The 16,771-nt window shown below is 39.5% G+C and overlaps 1 protein-coding gene across 2 annotated transcripts in view; it reads right to left on the bottom strand.

Annotated features, from left to right (window-relative positions):
- Positions 1-821: 821 nt before the first annotated feature.
- Positions 822-16,771, bottom strand: part of FASTKD1 (FAST kinase domains 1) — a 54,700-nt gene continuing 38,750 nt past the window's right edge. For both annotated transcript variants that reach the window (XM_066280855.1, XM_066280853.1), the window contains exons 10-15: positions 15,175-15,303; positions 14,042-14,173; positions 13,157-13,270; positions 7,949-8,087; positions 4,019-4,133; positions 822-3,488 (exon numbers count right to left, since the gene is read on the bottom strand). In XM_066280855.1, coding sequence (XP_066136952.1) covers positions 3,393-3,488; positions 4,019-4,133; positions 7,949-8,087; positions 13,157-13,270; positions 14,042-14,173; positions 15,175-15,303 — 725 coding nt within the window. In that variant the 3' untranslated portion in view covers positions 822-3,392. The remainder of the gene's footprint in view (positions 3,489-4,018; positions 4,134-7,948; positions 8,088-13,156; positions 13,271-14,041; positions 14,174-15,174; positions 15,304-16,771) is intronic.

Below are 16,771 nucleotides of genomic sequence, written 5' to 3'. Positions count from 1 at the left end.
AAGTGCTTTTGCTTACAACAATCCCAGTTATTTAGACAGAAAAATCATCAAACAAAAATATAAATACATATATATTTATATATAAATACAAATATATATATATACACACACACACACACACACACACACACCCCATTTGAATCAGGCAGCCTAGAGAAAGGAGAGGAAGAGATGTGGTACAGGAGTCAGATTACATGTAACAATAAGTGAAAGGTCTATCAGGATCATTTAATGAAGATTCCTATGTATCTAAAATATGCAATACCTGGGTTTTCATTTATATCCAGTTTATGACCCTTATCAGTCTACTTTATAACTCTCACCAGTCTAATGAATTTTTTTTTTTTTTTTTGGTAATCATTTGCTTGGGAAATAGGACACATTTATAAAATGGATTATAAACATATAGTACTTAGCATATCAGCTAATAGAAATAAGTATCATGAAGAAATTCGGAATTAGGGAGACTAGGTCAGGAGACATCTTTCATTTGCTTACTGTTCTTTTTTTCTTTTTTCTTTTTTTAATTTTTATTTATTGACTTTGAGAGAAAGATATCAATTTGTTGTTTCACTTGTTTATACATTCTTTGGTTGATTCTTTTTTAAAAATTTTTTTTTTTATCTTTTAATTATAGTTGATAACTTTATTTATTTATTTATTCATTTTAGAGAGGAGAGGGAGAGACAGAGAGAGAGAGAGGAGAGACAGAGAGAGAGAGAGAAGGGGGGAGGAGCTGGAAGCATCAACTCCCATATGTGCCTTGACCAGGCAAGCCCAGGGTTTCGAACCGGTGACCTCAGCATTTCCAGGTCGACGCTTTATCCACTGCGCCACCACAGGTCAGGCCGGTTGACTCTTTTTTTAAATTCTTTTTACTTTTATTAATTTTTTTAGAGAAGAGAGAGAATGAGAAAGAGAGAGAAAGAGAGAGAGAGAGAGAGGAGAGAGACAGAGAGAGAGAGAAGGGGGGAGGAGCTGGAAGCATCAACTCCCATATGTGCCTTGACCAGGCAAGCCCAGGGTTTTGAACCGGCGACCTCAGCATTCCAGGTCAACGCTTTATCCACTGCGCCACCACAGGTAAGGCTGTTCTTTTTTTCTTTTTTAATGTTCACATTACTGATTTTAGAGTGAGAAGAAGGGATAGGGAGAGATAGAGACAGGAACATCAATCTCCTGTAGGTGCCCTGATCGCATCAGCAACCTCTGTGCTTCCTGATGATGCTCTAACCAGTCGAGCTATCTGGCCAGGGATGCTTACTGTTCTGATTCTGTTTTCCACAAAAGGTTCTGTGAAGTTCACATTTTGCAAAATCATTAAGAATTGGAGCTCAAGTCATGCAAAATAATTGGATATTTTAAACAAGCACTTTAAACCTAAACTAAAATGCTTTCTCTACTTGGCTTCTAGGAAGTATTATTACCTATGACTTTTCCTTCTACCTCATTGGCCAATCCAATCCAGTCTCCTTTACTTCTCTTGGTCCTCTTCTTCTTGACCTCTTTGTGTTGGAGCACCCAAAGCTCAGTCCTCAGACCTCTCCTCCATTCACACCTTCCTCTAATCACAGTTTAGTGATTTCTTCTAGTCTCATCACATTAAATACTGCTAACAACTTCCAAATTTATATCTGGAGCCTGAACCTCTCCCCTGACCCCAAACTCACTTATTTAAAGTGCCTATTTGCTATCTGCACTGAGATGTTTAAAAGGCATCACAAAATCAGCATGTCTAAAACCAAACTCGTGACCCTCACCCCCTCCACCACCTCCCACCTTCCTCTTCCCATGGTCTTCCTCATCTCAGTCAATGGCAATAACATCTTTTCAGTTGCTCAGGACAAAAATGTAGAATTATCCTTAACACCTGTCTTTTCTTCATACCTCATATCCAATCACTGTGCAAATTCTATTGCCTCTGTCTTCAAAATACATTTTAAAAATCTGACCACTTCTCATTACCTCCACTGCCACTACCCTTTAAGCCACCATTCATTCCTTGTCTGGATTATTGCAATGACCTTCTAATGGGTCTCCTGGCTTTTACATTTGCCCCGCTGCAGTCTTTTCTCAACAGAGCAGTCAGAGTCATCCAGTTAAAATATGAATTCTTTATTCCTTTGCTAGAAACTCTCCAATAGTCTCTCATCTCACTCAGAGATCATATATATTTGACTCTGTAATCTACCTTTTCTTTTATTATATGTCCAACCACTTGTTCTGCTCTAGCCACAATAGATTCCTTGTTACTTTCAAACATGCCAGGCATATTCCTACATCATCCCTCTGCCTGGAGTACTCTACTACCCAACAGCCTCACCTCTTTAAGTTTTTACTCAAATGATAACCTCATAAGTCTTTCGCAGATCACTCTATATAAAAAGACACCCACCCACAATATTCCTGTTCCCTCCTCTGAATTATTCTCCACAGCACTTAATATTACCTAAGGTACATTTTATTCATTTATTTTGTTTTACTCCACCCTGCCTGGAAGATGCGGTGTATTCATGATGTATTCTCAGTATCTAAAACAGTACTCAAAGATGAACTGTAGCCTGACCTGTGGTGGCGCAGTAGATCAAGCGTGGACCTGGAATGCTGAGGTTGCCAGTTCAAAACCCTGGGCTAGCCCAGTCAAGGCACATATGGGAGTTGATGCTTCCTGCTCCTCCCCTCTTCCCTCTCTCTCTGTCTCTCTTCTTTAAAATGAATAAAAAAAATTTTTTTAGTTAAAAAATAAATAAATAAAAGAAGAAGTCGGCTAGGCTTTAAAAAAAAAGGATGAACTGTAAACTATTTAAGTTTCTTAAATGCTATATGTCTTTTATGTTAAGAATTTTAAACAATTTCCCAACCAGACAGTGAAGAAGGTATTCCATTTTAAAATGTCTATTTATTTCAATAGGGATTCAATTGACCTTGAAATCAGTCAATTCTAGATTTTTATTTTTTTTTTTATTCAGAGACAGAGAGAGAGTCAGAGAGAGGAATAGATAGGGACAGACAGGAATGGAGAGAGATGAGAAGCATCAATCATCAGTTTTACATTGTGATACTCTAGTTGTTCATTGATTGCTTTCTCATATGTGCCTTGACCACGGGCCTTCAGCAGACCGAGTAACCCCTTGCTCAAGCCAGTGACCGTGGGTCCAAGCTGGTGAGCTTTTTTTTTTTTTCTGCTCAAGCCAGATGAGCCCGCACTCAAGCTGGCGAGCTTGGGGTCTTGAACCTGGGTCCTCAGCATCCCAGTCCAACACTCTATCCACTGCGCCACCGCCTGGTCAGGCACTAGTCAATTCTATATTATTTAACTGAGTCAGGCCACTTAATTAAAATAAGTTCATATATAACACAACAGGATAACTAATTTTAAATAAAAACTACAATCATGATTTGCCATCTGCAAATATACGTTCTCTCAGGTATTCCATCCGAGCATCCTTTGTTGACAGTGCCATTGAGTTCCATTCAAAATGAGGGATCTGTAAAATAAGTAGCATAGTTTGAATGGAAATATTAAGGTAACAACAAAAAAATATCAGGGAGGACTTTTATGCACTAATGAGCATAGCTATAGGAACCCTAAGAAATTAGTTTACATAAACATAGACTTTGAACCCTTTTTTTGAAGCCTAGTGGGTCCTTCTTCCAGGCAAAGCCCAGAAGACAGTTTCTTCTGCATAATTCCTTTTCTTCTCCTGTTCCTATAATACCAACACTGGACAATTTTTCCTAGGGACCTTTCCTATATTCATACTCGAGTCTTTTTCTCTTATAACTCTATCCATCTGCTATGATAAATGTACAAATTCACAGATCTTCTAGAGACAAGAAATGATTTTTATTTATTCTTCAAGATAAAGTGGAGGCTGTTTTATTTCATATATTTTAATACAACTTTTGTTAATAATAAAAAAAATGTCATTCTAGAACTTTAAGATTAAAAGTAAACACATATACAGGCAAGGGTCTCTAGGTCTTTTAGAGGCTGGTTTACAAGAGAATCTCATACCTGAATTACACGATAGCCCAAAATTTCCAAATGTCGTTTTTTCATAGCAGATTTTCCTTTTAAATGATGGATGTTTCTACAAAAAGCTCTTAAATCCAAAAATTCCAAAGCAATTCTACATAAGATAGAAACAAGTATTTATTTCTAAAATCACAATAAGAAACTGAATAATTATAAGCATTCAGGAACAAGGTTGTATTGTTATAAACTAATAAAAGCCAAATAAATATAAATAAGCACACCAAGTTATTTTCTACTAACTTAGTAATTAATGACAATTAAGCCTATTCATTTGATATTATAAATATCTCTATGCTTTCATCCATTTGTTTCTTTGTCCAATATATATTCATTATGCACCTACTATATGTAAGAAAGGCACTGTGACATAGCCTTATAGCAGTGTAAGAAGTGGCTAAGTATTATCAAAAAGAAGTATGGAGCCTGACCTGTGGTGGCGCAGTGGATAAAGCGCCAACCTGGAAACGCTGAGGTTGCCGGTTCAAAACCCTGGGCTTGCCTGGTCAAGGCACATATGGGAGTTGATGCTTCCTGCTCCTCCCCCCCCTCCCCTCCCTATAATGAATAAATAAAATCTTAAAAAAAAAAAAAAAAAAAGAGGTATGGAGCCTGACCAGGCGGTGGCGCAGTGGGTAAAGTGTTGGACTGGGATGCGGAAGACCCAGGTTTGAGACTCCGAGGTCGCCAGCTTGAGCATGGGCTCATCTGGTTTGAGCAAAAGCTCACCAGCTTGGACCCAGGGTCGCTGGCTCGAGCAAGGGATTACTCAGTCTGCTGAAGGCCCGCAGTCAAGGCACATATGAGAAAGCAATCAATGAACAACTAAGGTGTTGCAACGCACAACAAAAAACTAATGATTGATGCTTCTCATCTCTCCATTCCTGTCTATCTGTCCCTGTCTATCCCTCTCTCTGACTCTCTCTCTCTCTCTGTCTCTGTAAAAGAAAAAAAAAAAGAGGTATGGAGGCTCCAAAGAATATATTATTTAGTTCTGACGAACTGAACTAGAATATTAGCACTTCAGAACTTCCAGTCAAGATGGTAATGTATGTAGAAACAGTACTTGAATCCTCCTACAACCACATCAAAATTACAACCAAGTTACAGAACAACCATCATTCAGAACCGCCTGAAATCTGGCTAAATTTAAGTCCTACAAATAGGGAATTAGGGAAGAAGCCACATCAAGACTGGTAGCAGGGCAGAAATATGGAACAGGCTGGTCCCACACCCACGTGTAGCGGTTTAAAATCGGGAGGGATGTCTCAGCTGCAGAGTTCCCCGGTAAGGAGAGAGGGGTCCCGCCCCACACCAGGCTTCTCAGCCAGGGTTCCAGTGCCATGAAGAGAAGTCCCCATAACTTCTGGCTGTAGAAATCAGCAGGGATTGTGACTGAGGGAAACCGAGGGCTGTGGGAGTCTCAGGCAGCTCCTCTTAAAGGGCCACCAGGGGCTTAATTGAACTCACTCCCTCTGAGCTCCAGCACTGGGGCAGCAGCTTAGAAAGAGCTAGGGACACACAGGGAGGAACTAGATGGTCTGGCATCAAGGCAAGAACTGAGAGAACCCCACAGAGCTAGCAGGTGGGTGCCATGTCTGAGTCTCCATCAGCCTGACTCACACTGTTTACCCTGCCCTGGTGATTCCCTCAGACCCCACTCCCCCCAACTTGCAAAACCAACCAAGCTGTTTCCAGTGGCTTTTCCATACAAAGGGCCTCTCTTGCCTCAGACTTTGGACTTTCCTAAAATCTCCCAAACAAGCAGCATCTGGCCTCTGCATACCCTGTACCACTTGCTAAGTGGCCCCAGGCCTGGCACTAGGGGCAGCCTGCCTTGGTTCACATCTTGGCCTCTCCTGGACACCCCCAAGCCCAGCACAAATAGCAGCCATTTACACATCACTCTGTAGCTTATGCAGGGTGGTCCTAGCAGGGTGGACTCAGTGAACACGAAAACCCCACAGAAGCAAGTTCTCCATAGGGTTGGTTGACTCCTGCACAGCAGCTCCAGTCCTCACAGCCAATCAGCTTAGGGTCAATACCTCCCAGTGACGCCAACAGCAATCAAGGCTCAACTACAACAGGACAGTGTGCACAGCCCACATAGGGGCACACAGTTCAGGTGATGGGAGGCTGTACCACTGGGCTATACAGGTCACCTACTACACAAAACCACTCTACCAGGTCTGGTCGATGTAGCAGCTCTGCCTAATACATAGAAACAAACAGGGGAACAGTCAAAATGCAGAAAGAAAGAAAGAAACATGACCCAAAGGAAAGAACAGGAGAAATCTCCAGAAAAATAACTAAACAAAATGGAGGCACACAAACTATCAGCTACAGAGTTCAAAACAATGGTTACAGGATGCTCAAGGAACTTAGTGAGGACATAGAAACCATAAAAGAGAACCAGTCAGAAATGAAGGACACATAACTGAAATGAAGAATCATTTATAGGGAATCAACAATAGAGTAGATGAAGCCAAAATCGGCAATTTGGAATATAAGGAAGCAAAAAACACCCAATCACAACAGCAAAATGAAAAAATAATTCAAAAAATGAACATAGTGTAAGAAGCCTCTGGGACAACTTAAGGCATACCAACATTTGCATCATGGGGATGCCAGAAGGAGGAGAGCAAGAAATTAAAAACCTATCTGAAAAATTAATGACAGAAAACTTCCCTAACCTGGTGAAGAAAATAGACATGTAAGTCCAGGAAGTGCAGAGGGTTCCAAACAAGATGAACCCAAAGAGGCCCACACAAAGATACATCATAATTAAAATGCAAAAGGTTAAAGACAAAGAGAGAATATTAAAAACAGCAAGAGAAAAGCAGTTATTTACCTCCATAGGTGCTCCCATAAGACTGTCAGCTGATTTCTCAACAGAACTTTGCAGGCCAGAAGGGAGTAGCAAGAAATATTCAAATGATGAAAAGCGAGAACCTACCACCAAGATTACTCTACCCAGCAAAACTATCATTTAATTGAAAAACTTCCCAGACAAGAAAAAGCTAAAAGGGTTTATCACCACCAAACTGGTATTACATGAACTGTTACAGTTCTTCTTTATGAAGAGAAAAAAGATTTTAAAAAATATGAACAATAAAACAGCAAAAAATACATATCTATCAACAGTTGAATCTAAAAAACAAAATAAATGCACAAGCAGAAAAGAAACAGACTCATAGGTACAGAAAACATTTTAATGGTTGCCAGATGGGAGGGAGGTTGGGGGGATGGGTAAAAAAGATGACGGTCGTTAAAGAATAGTCATGGTGATGTAAAAAGTACAGCATAGGGATTAGAGTCAATAATATTCTAATAACTGTGGATAGTGTCAGATGGGTATCAGACTTAACAGGCTGTTATATATAATGTCTAATCACTGGGTTGTACATCTGAAACTAATACAATATTGCATATCAGCTGTAACTGAAAAATAAAAAATAAATAAAAATTAAATTAAATTAAGAAAGAAAATGAGCACTTCAGAGAGATGCTACACTTTATAGACGATGAAGGACAGACATTAAGGCAGAAAGCATAGAAAAAGCAAAGATAGCCTGACCTGTGGTGGTGCAGTGGATAAAGCGTCAACCTGGAAACACTGAGGTTGCCAGTTCAAAACCCTGGCTTGCCTGGTCAAGGCACATATGGGAGTTGATGCTTCCTGCTCCTCCCTCTTCTCTCTCTCTCTCTCCCCCCTCCTCTCTAAAATGAATAAATTAAAAAAATAATAAATAAATAAATAAATAAATAGAAAAAGCAAAGATATAGAGGTAGAATACATGATATAGATGAGAAAAATATTCTACTTCTTCTAAATCCTTGATAAATGAGTTCAATAAATTATACCAAATTTAACATTTACATGACGACATCTGAAATGAAAAGATAAGTTACCTTTCAGCTCCTTGTGGCAGGCTTGATCCAACTCTTTGAATATTTGATTCCCAGTTCATTTCTGGCAGTTTTCCCAAAGTTATATTATGGCTTCCATAAGGAAAAGGTTTTTTTCTTTTATCCAAGATACACTCAAAATCTATAAGCAAGTACAGGAATCAACAGTATGAATTAGGCCTGACCTGTGGTGGCGCAGTGGATAAAGCATCGACCTGGAAATGCTGAGGTCGCCGGTTCGAAACCCTGGGCTTGCCTGGTCAAGGCACATATGGGAGTTGATGCTTCCAGCTCCTCCCCCCTTCTCTCTCTCCTCTCCCTCTCTCTCTCTCTCCTCTCTAAAATGAATAAATAAAAAAAATAAAAAAACAAAAGAAAAAACAGGAAAAGTTAAAAAAAAAACAGTATGAATTAGGTAAATTCTTACAGGTAAATGTTTAAGATATATTTTAAATACATATACATACACAGAAAAAGAATGAGGTACCTCCCTAATTATCCAATTTATTTATAAGATCTGGTCCAATGTTTGAAAATCAATCACCTGGCCAAGTAGCTCAATTGGTTAGTGTCATCCCAATATGCCAAGATTGTGGGTTCAATCCCCAGTCAGGGCCCATACAAGAATCAACCAATGAATGCATAAATAAGTGGAACAACAAATCAACATTTTTCTCTCCCCCTTCCCTTTCCCTTTTTATCTCTCTAAGATCAATTTTAAAAAAAGAAAGAAAATCAATCAATAAAAATTAACCAGCAAGCATTACTAAACTGTATTTTGCATTAGGCTATGTTTAAGCACTGAAATAGGCTAAATCACATTAAAGAGTTTTATTTTATTTCATTTTAAATGTAAACTGTATTTATTTTATTTTTTACATATTGATTTTAGAGAGTGAGGAAGAAGGGAAAGAGAGAGAGGAAAACATCAATTTGTTATTCAGTTTATTTGCACATTCGTTAGTTGATTCTTATGTGTCCTGACCAGGGATTGAAGCTGCAACCTTGGCAGGTCAGGACAATGCTTTAAACAGCTAAGGCACCCAGCCAGAGCCCAAGAATTTTATTTTAATTCTCTTAATTTTGTTGGTTATGTTTGGAGGGAGCTAAGCCAAATCACCTGAAAACAAGTAAAGATTCAAGCATATATCCTGTCTTTCCTATATGCTTTACAATTGATATTTATTATTTCTAGTTTGAAAGAAACATTAGCAAGACAAACAAAAAGAATAAAATGTGATGATAGGAATAAAGGGCCAGCCATAGGTTGGCTCAGTGGTAGAGTGTCGGCCTAGCATGCAGATCGCCTAGGATTGATTCCTAGTCAGGGCACACAGGGCCCATGTGCTTCTCCACCCCTCCCCTTTTTGCTTCTCTCTCTCTCTCTCTCTTTCTCTCTCTCTCTCTTTCTCTGTCCCTCCTGCAGCTATGACTCTATTAGAGTGAGCTGGCCCTGAGTGTTGAGGATGGCTCCATGGCTTCAGCCTCAGGTGCTAAGAAGAGCTCGGTTGCTGAGCAACAGAGCAATGCTCCAGATGGGCAGAGCATTGCTTCCTAGTGAGCTTGCCTGGTGGATCCCTGTCGGGGTTAATCTGAGAGTCTGTCTCTCTGCTTCGCATCCTCTCACTGAGTTAAAAAAAAAAAAAAAGAGCTAGACTGACCAGGCAGTGGCGCAGTGGATAGAGTGTTGGATTGGGATGCGGAGGACCCAGGTTCGAGACCCCGAAGGTGCCAGCTGGAGCACGGGCTCATTTGGATTGAGCAAAGCTCACCAGCTTGGACCCAAGGTTGCTGGCTTGAGCAAGGGGTTACTCGGTCTGCTGAAAGCCCACTGTCAAGGCACATATGAGAAAGCAATCAATGAACAACTAAGGAGTCGCAACGAAAAACTGATGATTGATGCTTCTCATCTCTCTCCATTCCTGTCTGTCTGTCCCTATCTATCCCTCTCTCTGACTCTGTCTCTGTAAAAAAAAAAAAAAAAAAAAAAAAAAAAAAAGAGCTAACCACAGTGCCTGCCACAAATTTAATGTTCAATCATTTTAAATTATATGGGATGGGATTATAGATTACTTTCAAATACATATTTTAGTGTTTCCTTCTGTGAGCATTACTTTTACAGGACTATATTTAACTTTCAAACAGTACAGATAAACAACCCTCTGAAAGAGACAGCAAGTTGTTGGCTAATAAACAAGTCTTCCCTTCATTTTTAATAATAGAGTCCCTAAATCTCACCAGGGTATGTGGCCATGCAGAATAAAAACCATCTTTTCTAAACGCACTTGCAAGCAAGAGTGGCCATGGGCATAATTTAAAAATGGTATGTACTGCCTGACCAGGCGGTGGCGCAGTAGATGGAGCGTCAGACTGGGATGCAGAGGACCCAGGTTCGAGACCCCGAGGTCACCAGCTTGAGCGCGGGCTCATCTGGTTTGAGCAAAATCCCACCAGCTTGAACCCAAGGTCACTGGCTCCAGCAAGGGGCTACTCGGTCTGCTGAAGGCTCGCGGTCAAGGCACATATGAGAAGGCAATCCATGAACAACTAAGGTGTTTGCAACGCGCAATGAAAAACTAATGATTGATGCTTCTCATCTCTCTCCGTTCCTGTCTGTCTGTCCTTGTCTATCCCTCTCTCTGACTCACTCTCTGTCTCTGTAAAAAAATAAAATAAATAAAATAAAAATAAAAATGGTATGTACTACTTCAGGGAACTGTACTTAAAGGGACACCCTTCTTTTTTCTTCCCTGCTCCTCCTGCTAGGACTGTAAATGTGTTGGCTGAAACCAGAGCAGCCATCTTGGGTTATGAAGTGGAAGCTATGTATTGACAATAGTAGATTATATAAAATGGAAGAATCCTGGATCTTTAATGTTTGTGGAGCTGACATCCCCAGCTCTGGACACCCTATATGTTTGGGAGAAGGAAATAAATTTGTGGATTTTTGTCACTCATAACCAAACCTAATACTGACTAATATAAAACCTAACAACTGACAGTATGTGTTTTGTGGTTACAAGATGACGGTATGAATGACTATCTGGTTCAGCCTCCTGGCAAGTACAGAAATCACATATACACACACATACACCATCATCTGATCAACCAGCTTCTGCCCAAACATTACTTCTTCACAAGGCAACCCACTCCAATTTTTCAGCAAGCCTTTCGTAAACTTCTCCATAGACTGACTTAAAATCTACTTCCTTTCATTTTTACCATTTTTATCCTTGAGATAGAGATATTCAATTCTTTCACATAACAATCCTTCCAATACTTTTTTAATTTTTATTGAATTTATTGGGGTGACACTGGTTAATAAAATGATAAAGGTTCAGGTATATAATTCTATAATAAATCATCTATATATTGTATTGTGTGTTCACCACCCCAATCATTCAATTCTTTTAAGTTTTATGCTCTCTATAAACTCTCATTTTCAGACTAAACATTCCTAGCTCTTTTAAAATAAAATTTATTGAGCACTTACCATGTTCTAAGGGTAGTGGTAAACGCTTTTCATCCAGTATGTCGGTTAATCCTATAAGCAAGTATTATCCCCATTTTACAGATGAAAAAATGAATAAAGTTCAGAGGCTTAGGACCTTGCTCAAGGATTGAAATCCACACAGCCTCAGCCTTTTCTAGTTCTTTCTAAGGCATGATTCCTAGATCCTTTGTTCCTAGACCTTATCTGTCACTGACTCTCCTAAAATGTAACACTAAAAAAAAATACTAAGATGTGTCTGAAAAAACAGAATATAGTAAAATGATTAACTTTCTTGTTATTAATAATATAGTTTAAAAGAGTATTTAATTTTGGCAACCATTTACGTTATTAGTTTATATCAAGTTTATAATTCTTTAAAATTATCCTGTATGTTATGCAGATGCTTATTAAACATAATTTTAGAAAATTTGTTAATCCTCTTAAAATTTCATCTTTTCATTTATACCTACCACTTGAATTTAGCCTTTTTTAAAAAAATCATATATTGCCACCCAACATATCACCTAGCCTACCAGCTTTGCAATCCACAACTAAATCAGAACGCCTTCTACAAGTAGACTACTGAGAAACAACATTAGCCGGGTTAGAGTTGAGCATAGCCTATGGAAATCTTCATCCAGGATGATATTCCAATTTAGATTTTAGATGAACTTAAAGCAATGAAATTGACATAAATAATTTCTCTAACTTTAGTTTAGTTTAGCACTGAGTAAAGAGGACAGAATTCTTGAAGATTCAGAAATGTCCAATGAATCTAAATCTGGGTTTTAGAACTGGTAAAAGACTGACCTTAAATATTTTTTTGAGCCCTGGCCAGTTGGCTCATTGGTAGAGCATCAGCCCAGCATGTGGATGTCCTAGGTTTGATTCCAGGTCAGCACACAAAGGAGAAGCACCCATCTGCTTCTCTGCCCCTCCCCCTCTCACTCCACTCTCTCTTCCCCTCCTGTAGCATGGCTCAACTGGAGTAAGTTGGCCCCAGGCGCTGAGGATGGCTCCATGGCCTCCACCTCAGATGCTAAGAAGAGCTTGGTTGCCGAGCAATGGAGCAATGCCCCACATGGGCAGAGCATCATCTCCTAGTGGGCTTGCCAGGTGGATCCTGGTCAGGGTGCATGTGGGAGTCTGTCTCTCTGCCTCTCCTCCTCTCACTGAATAAAAAATTTAAAAATAAAAAAACTTTTTTTTTAAGAATAGCTAAACACTGATGGTTATCAAAGCTGGATCATGGGAACTTGAGGATTCAATGCACTGTTCTTTTCTATTTCTGTGTCTTTGGACAATTTCAAGATAACTTGAAAAAATTTTAAAAAACAACCTTTTTAAAATTCCAGATGGCCTGACCAGGCAGTGGCACAGTGGATAGAGCATCGGACTGGGATTTGGAGGACCCAGGTTCGAGACCCCGAGGTCACCAGCTTGAGTGCAGGCTCATCTGGTTTGAGCAAGGCTCACCAGCTTGAGCCCAAGGTTGCTGGCTTGAGCAAAGGGTCACTCAGTCTGCTGTAGCCCCCCCCCCCCCCCCGTCAAGGCACATATGAGAAAGCATTCAATGAACAACTAAGGAGCCGCAACGAGGAATTGATGTTTCTCATCTCTCTCCCTTCCTGTCTATCTGTCCCTCTCTCTGACTCTCTCTGTCTCTGCCACAAAAAAAAAAAAAAAAAATCCAGAGGATGAGATGATTAAAGACTTACCTATTGTGTGGTAATAAGGTGTAAGAACTGTGGCTTTTACATAATTGGTTCCTCCTAGTACCTCTGCTAACATTTTATAAATCTGCTGCTGTGCTCCATTCAGGCTGCCAATATCTGTATGAAAATAAAAAGTAATTAGTTCACTTAAAATAACTTTATCAGTTTTTGAATGAAAATCATCCAATTCTACAAACTGAAAGATAAAAATTAGTATTTCCAACAAGAGCTTCAATGTAATATAATACTCAATGACACTAAATATAACACAAGTTCTTTGCCCTCTACCAAAAGAGAGTTAGTGTTCTAAATATTAAGGACCCTGGCTGGTTGGCTCAGTGGTAGAGTGTCAGCCTGGCGTGTGGATGTCCCGGGTTCAATTCCTGGTCAGGGCACACAGGAAAAGTGACCATATACTTCTCTCCTCCTTCCCCTCCCCTTTCTCTCTCTCTCTCTCTCTCTCTCTCTCTCTCTCTTTTCTCCTCCCGCAGCCATGGTTCAATTGGTTTGCATGCATTGGCCTGGGGCGCTGAGGATGGCTCTGTGGAGACTCCACCTAGGCCTCTAAAAATAGCTCAGTTGCAAGCATGACCCCAGACGGGCAGAGCATCAGCCCCACGTGGGGGTTGCTGGGTGGATCCCAGTTGGGGCGCATGCAGGAATCTGTCTCCCTATATCTCCCCTCCTATCACTTGGAAAAGAAGAAAATATGAAAAGAAAAAAAATTCTTATATCACAAATCTCGCCTACAAAATGGCTCCATTAAACAGGTTATGGCACTGCTGGGAACTGTGGTGTCGTGGTTAGGTTTAAAAATAATAACAATATACTACCTAATACTTTACTTCAGAATTAAACTTCACTTTCTGACCCAAAGAAAACTCAAACCTTTATTATAATGTCGTTCACAGAAGCGGCCATGAAACCATGGAATCTGATACTCAGGGCATTCCAAGCAGACTGCTCTATTTAATTCCATAAGACGAAACTGGATCCTCATCTTTAGAGATGAACATAAAACTGAAATTAAAAAAATATATATTAATGGATTTTGATAGCTTTGACCTAGCAAAGACAACCCATTTTTTTCATATTCATTTATCCCCACTACTGGTTGACACTTTTATTCTCATTAAATCATGCTTATATTTTTAAGTTATTACATTCAGTGGCATGATTAAGACCAACTCCTATGTTGTTTCCACTAATTATTAATGTTAAAACTGCATTTTAAAAAATACTACCAATGAATTTTCATTGACCTAATATTCCACATTTAGGAATCCATCCTCAAGAAACAGAAATAAGGTCAATTATTCATATGTAATAATCATTATATATAATAATAACCTCTAAGATAAATAAACTTCACATCCTGAAATTACATTCATGTAATGGAAGATTATGTAGACACTAAAAAAATTATGACATCAAAAAATATTTGCCCTGGCTGGGTCCTGGCTGGGTAGCTCAACTGGTCTAGAACATTGTCAATCAAGTCGCCGGTTTGATCCCCAGTCAGGGCACATTAACAGGAATCCGCCAATGAATGCAAAGATAGGTGAAACAGCAAATAAATGTTTCTCTTTCTCTCTTGCTCACTCCCTCCCTCTCTCTCTCTAAAATCAATACGTAAATTTTCAAAAAATACATATTAATATCATTAAAAATCATTCAAAATACAGTTCAATAACTACTGGCAACATACAAAAGTGAATACATAAATAACCCAAATTTTGTTTTAAAATACATGTAGATATATAAACATGCTGATACGAGCAGGAGAGAGACAGAAAAAGAGAAGAACACTCCAAAACATTAAAAGTATTTGTTTCACTTGGTGGTAAGGTTGAGTCATTTTTTTATTTTGTTTTTACATTTTCTGTGTTTTCCAAATTTCTACAATAAACAGGAAATTTTTCTATAAGCGAACAAAAAAATTAACATTTAAACCCTTGGTACAGGTAGTACTGAAACTTGGATATATAGAAATGATAACTTAATAAAATGTAGATACATACGATCAAGTTGAGAATCCAATCTGCCTAAGAATTTGATGTTAAAAATTGTTTTTAGCAGATTTTCTGGGAAATATTCAAGTGTGGCCAAAGAGAAACCAAGAAACACTAACATGAGAGGATCCAATATACCTAAAACAAAATTAAGATTAAAAAAAAAAATTTAACGTACAGCCCCCTCTCATATACCTAACCACACACTTTATTCAGAGAAAACCAGGTTTTTACATTTTTCTGAAGCTGGAAACAGGGAAAGACAGTCAGACTCCCGCATGCGCCCGACCGGGATCCACCCGGCACGCCCACCATGGGGCCACGCTCTGCCCACCAGGGGGCGATGCTCTGCCCATCCTGGGCGTGGCCATGTTGCGACCAGAGCCACTCCAGCCCCTGAGGCAGAGGCGCCCCGGGCCATCTTTGCTCCAATGGATCCTCGGCTGTGGGAGGGGAAGAGAGAGACAGAGAGGAAGGCGCGGCGGAGGGGTGGAGAAGCAAATGGGCGCTTCTCCTGTGTGCCCTGGCCGGGAATCGAACCCGGGTCCTCCGCACGCTAGGCCGACGCTCTACCGCTGAGCCAACCGACCAGGGCAAAAATCAGGTTTTTAAAAAATGAAACAAACACAGCCTTGCCAAAACTAATAATTGTATTATTACAATACTGTCAGTGTTGAATCGGTTACCTTTGGGTGGGGACAGAATTGGAAGGGGACAGGGAGAAGGGGTCTGTGGTTAATATTCTGTTTCTTGATCTGTGTACTGATTCCTTGGGTGACTCAATTTGTATAAATTTATGCTAAGGATTTGTGAATGTTTATTATTATTCTCCTTTCATAAGAAGTTTTTTAATTGCCTTGAAAAGCAAAAGTATTCAAAACCAAACATCAATAGTTTATATAAAAAGAAGTGATCCCAGTCTCTAAGTATTGATGATAATAATATGGGGGTGCTCAGATTATGTCAGGCATCACTGTAAGCACTTTACAAATATCAACTCATTTAAATCTCACAGTGTACAGTAGAAACAGTTACAATCTCCACTTTATAAATGAGCGTACAGAGATACAAAGAAGTTACATGACTTTCCCAAAGTCACCTGATTATCAAGTGAAGCATGAGACTTAACCTGGAGAGTCCAGCCTGGAGCCTGGCCCACTAGACTGTGCTGCTCTGTAGGGATCTCAGGTTTCCAGGCTGCCTGCAGACATGCAGGAAGCTGAGATCTCACCACCCCTCCTCCCTTACCTGCCGCCCAGCAGCATGGTACATATCCCAGAGAATAGGGCTTCAGATAATTTAGCTGATTTGCCTCATCCAAGAGACCTTTCTAATGAGAGGAAAGGGGTCATCCAAAGCGCCCTACTGCAGCAATATTTTTACAAAGTACAAAAAAATTAAACATTTTCTTTTGGATTTTTTGCTGAGTTTATTTAATAAAAAAGATCAAGACAAATGAGATAAATAATGACAATCTCCACCAGCAAAATTGATGTCAAAACTAACATTTACTTAAAATATTTTAAATTGTACTTATAAAGTGCTCCAATAATGTTCAAACATTCTCCAGTAAGTTTTGTTTTTTGTTTGTTTGGTTTTTTTTTAA

This window comes from Saccopteryx bilineata, chromosome 5, assembly GCF_036850765.1.
Source record: "Saccopteryx bilineata isolate mSacBil1 chromosome 5, mSacBil1_pri_phased_curated, whole genome shotgun sequence".
NCBI lineage: Eukaryota > Metazoa > Chordata > Mammalia > Chiroptera > Emballonuridae > Saccopteryx > Saccopteryx bilineata.
This window is presented reverse-complemented; position numbering and strand designations above follow the sequence as displayed.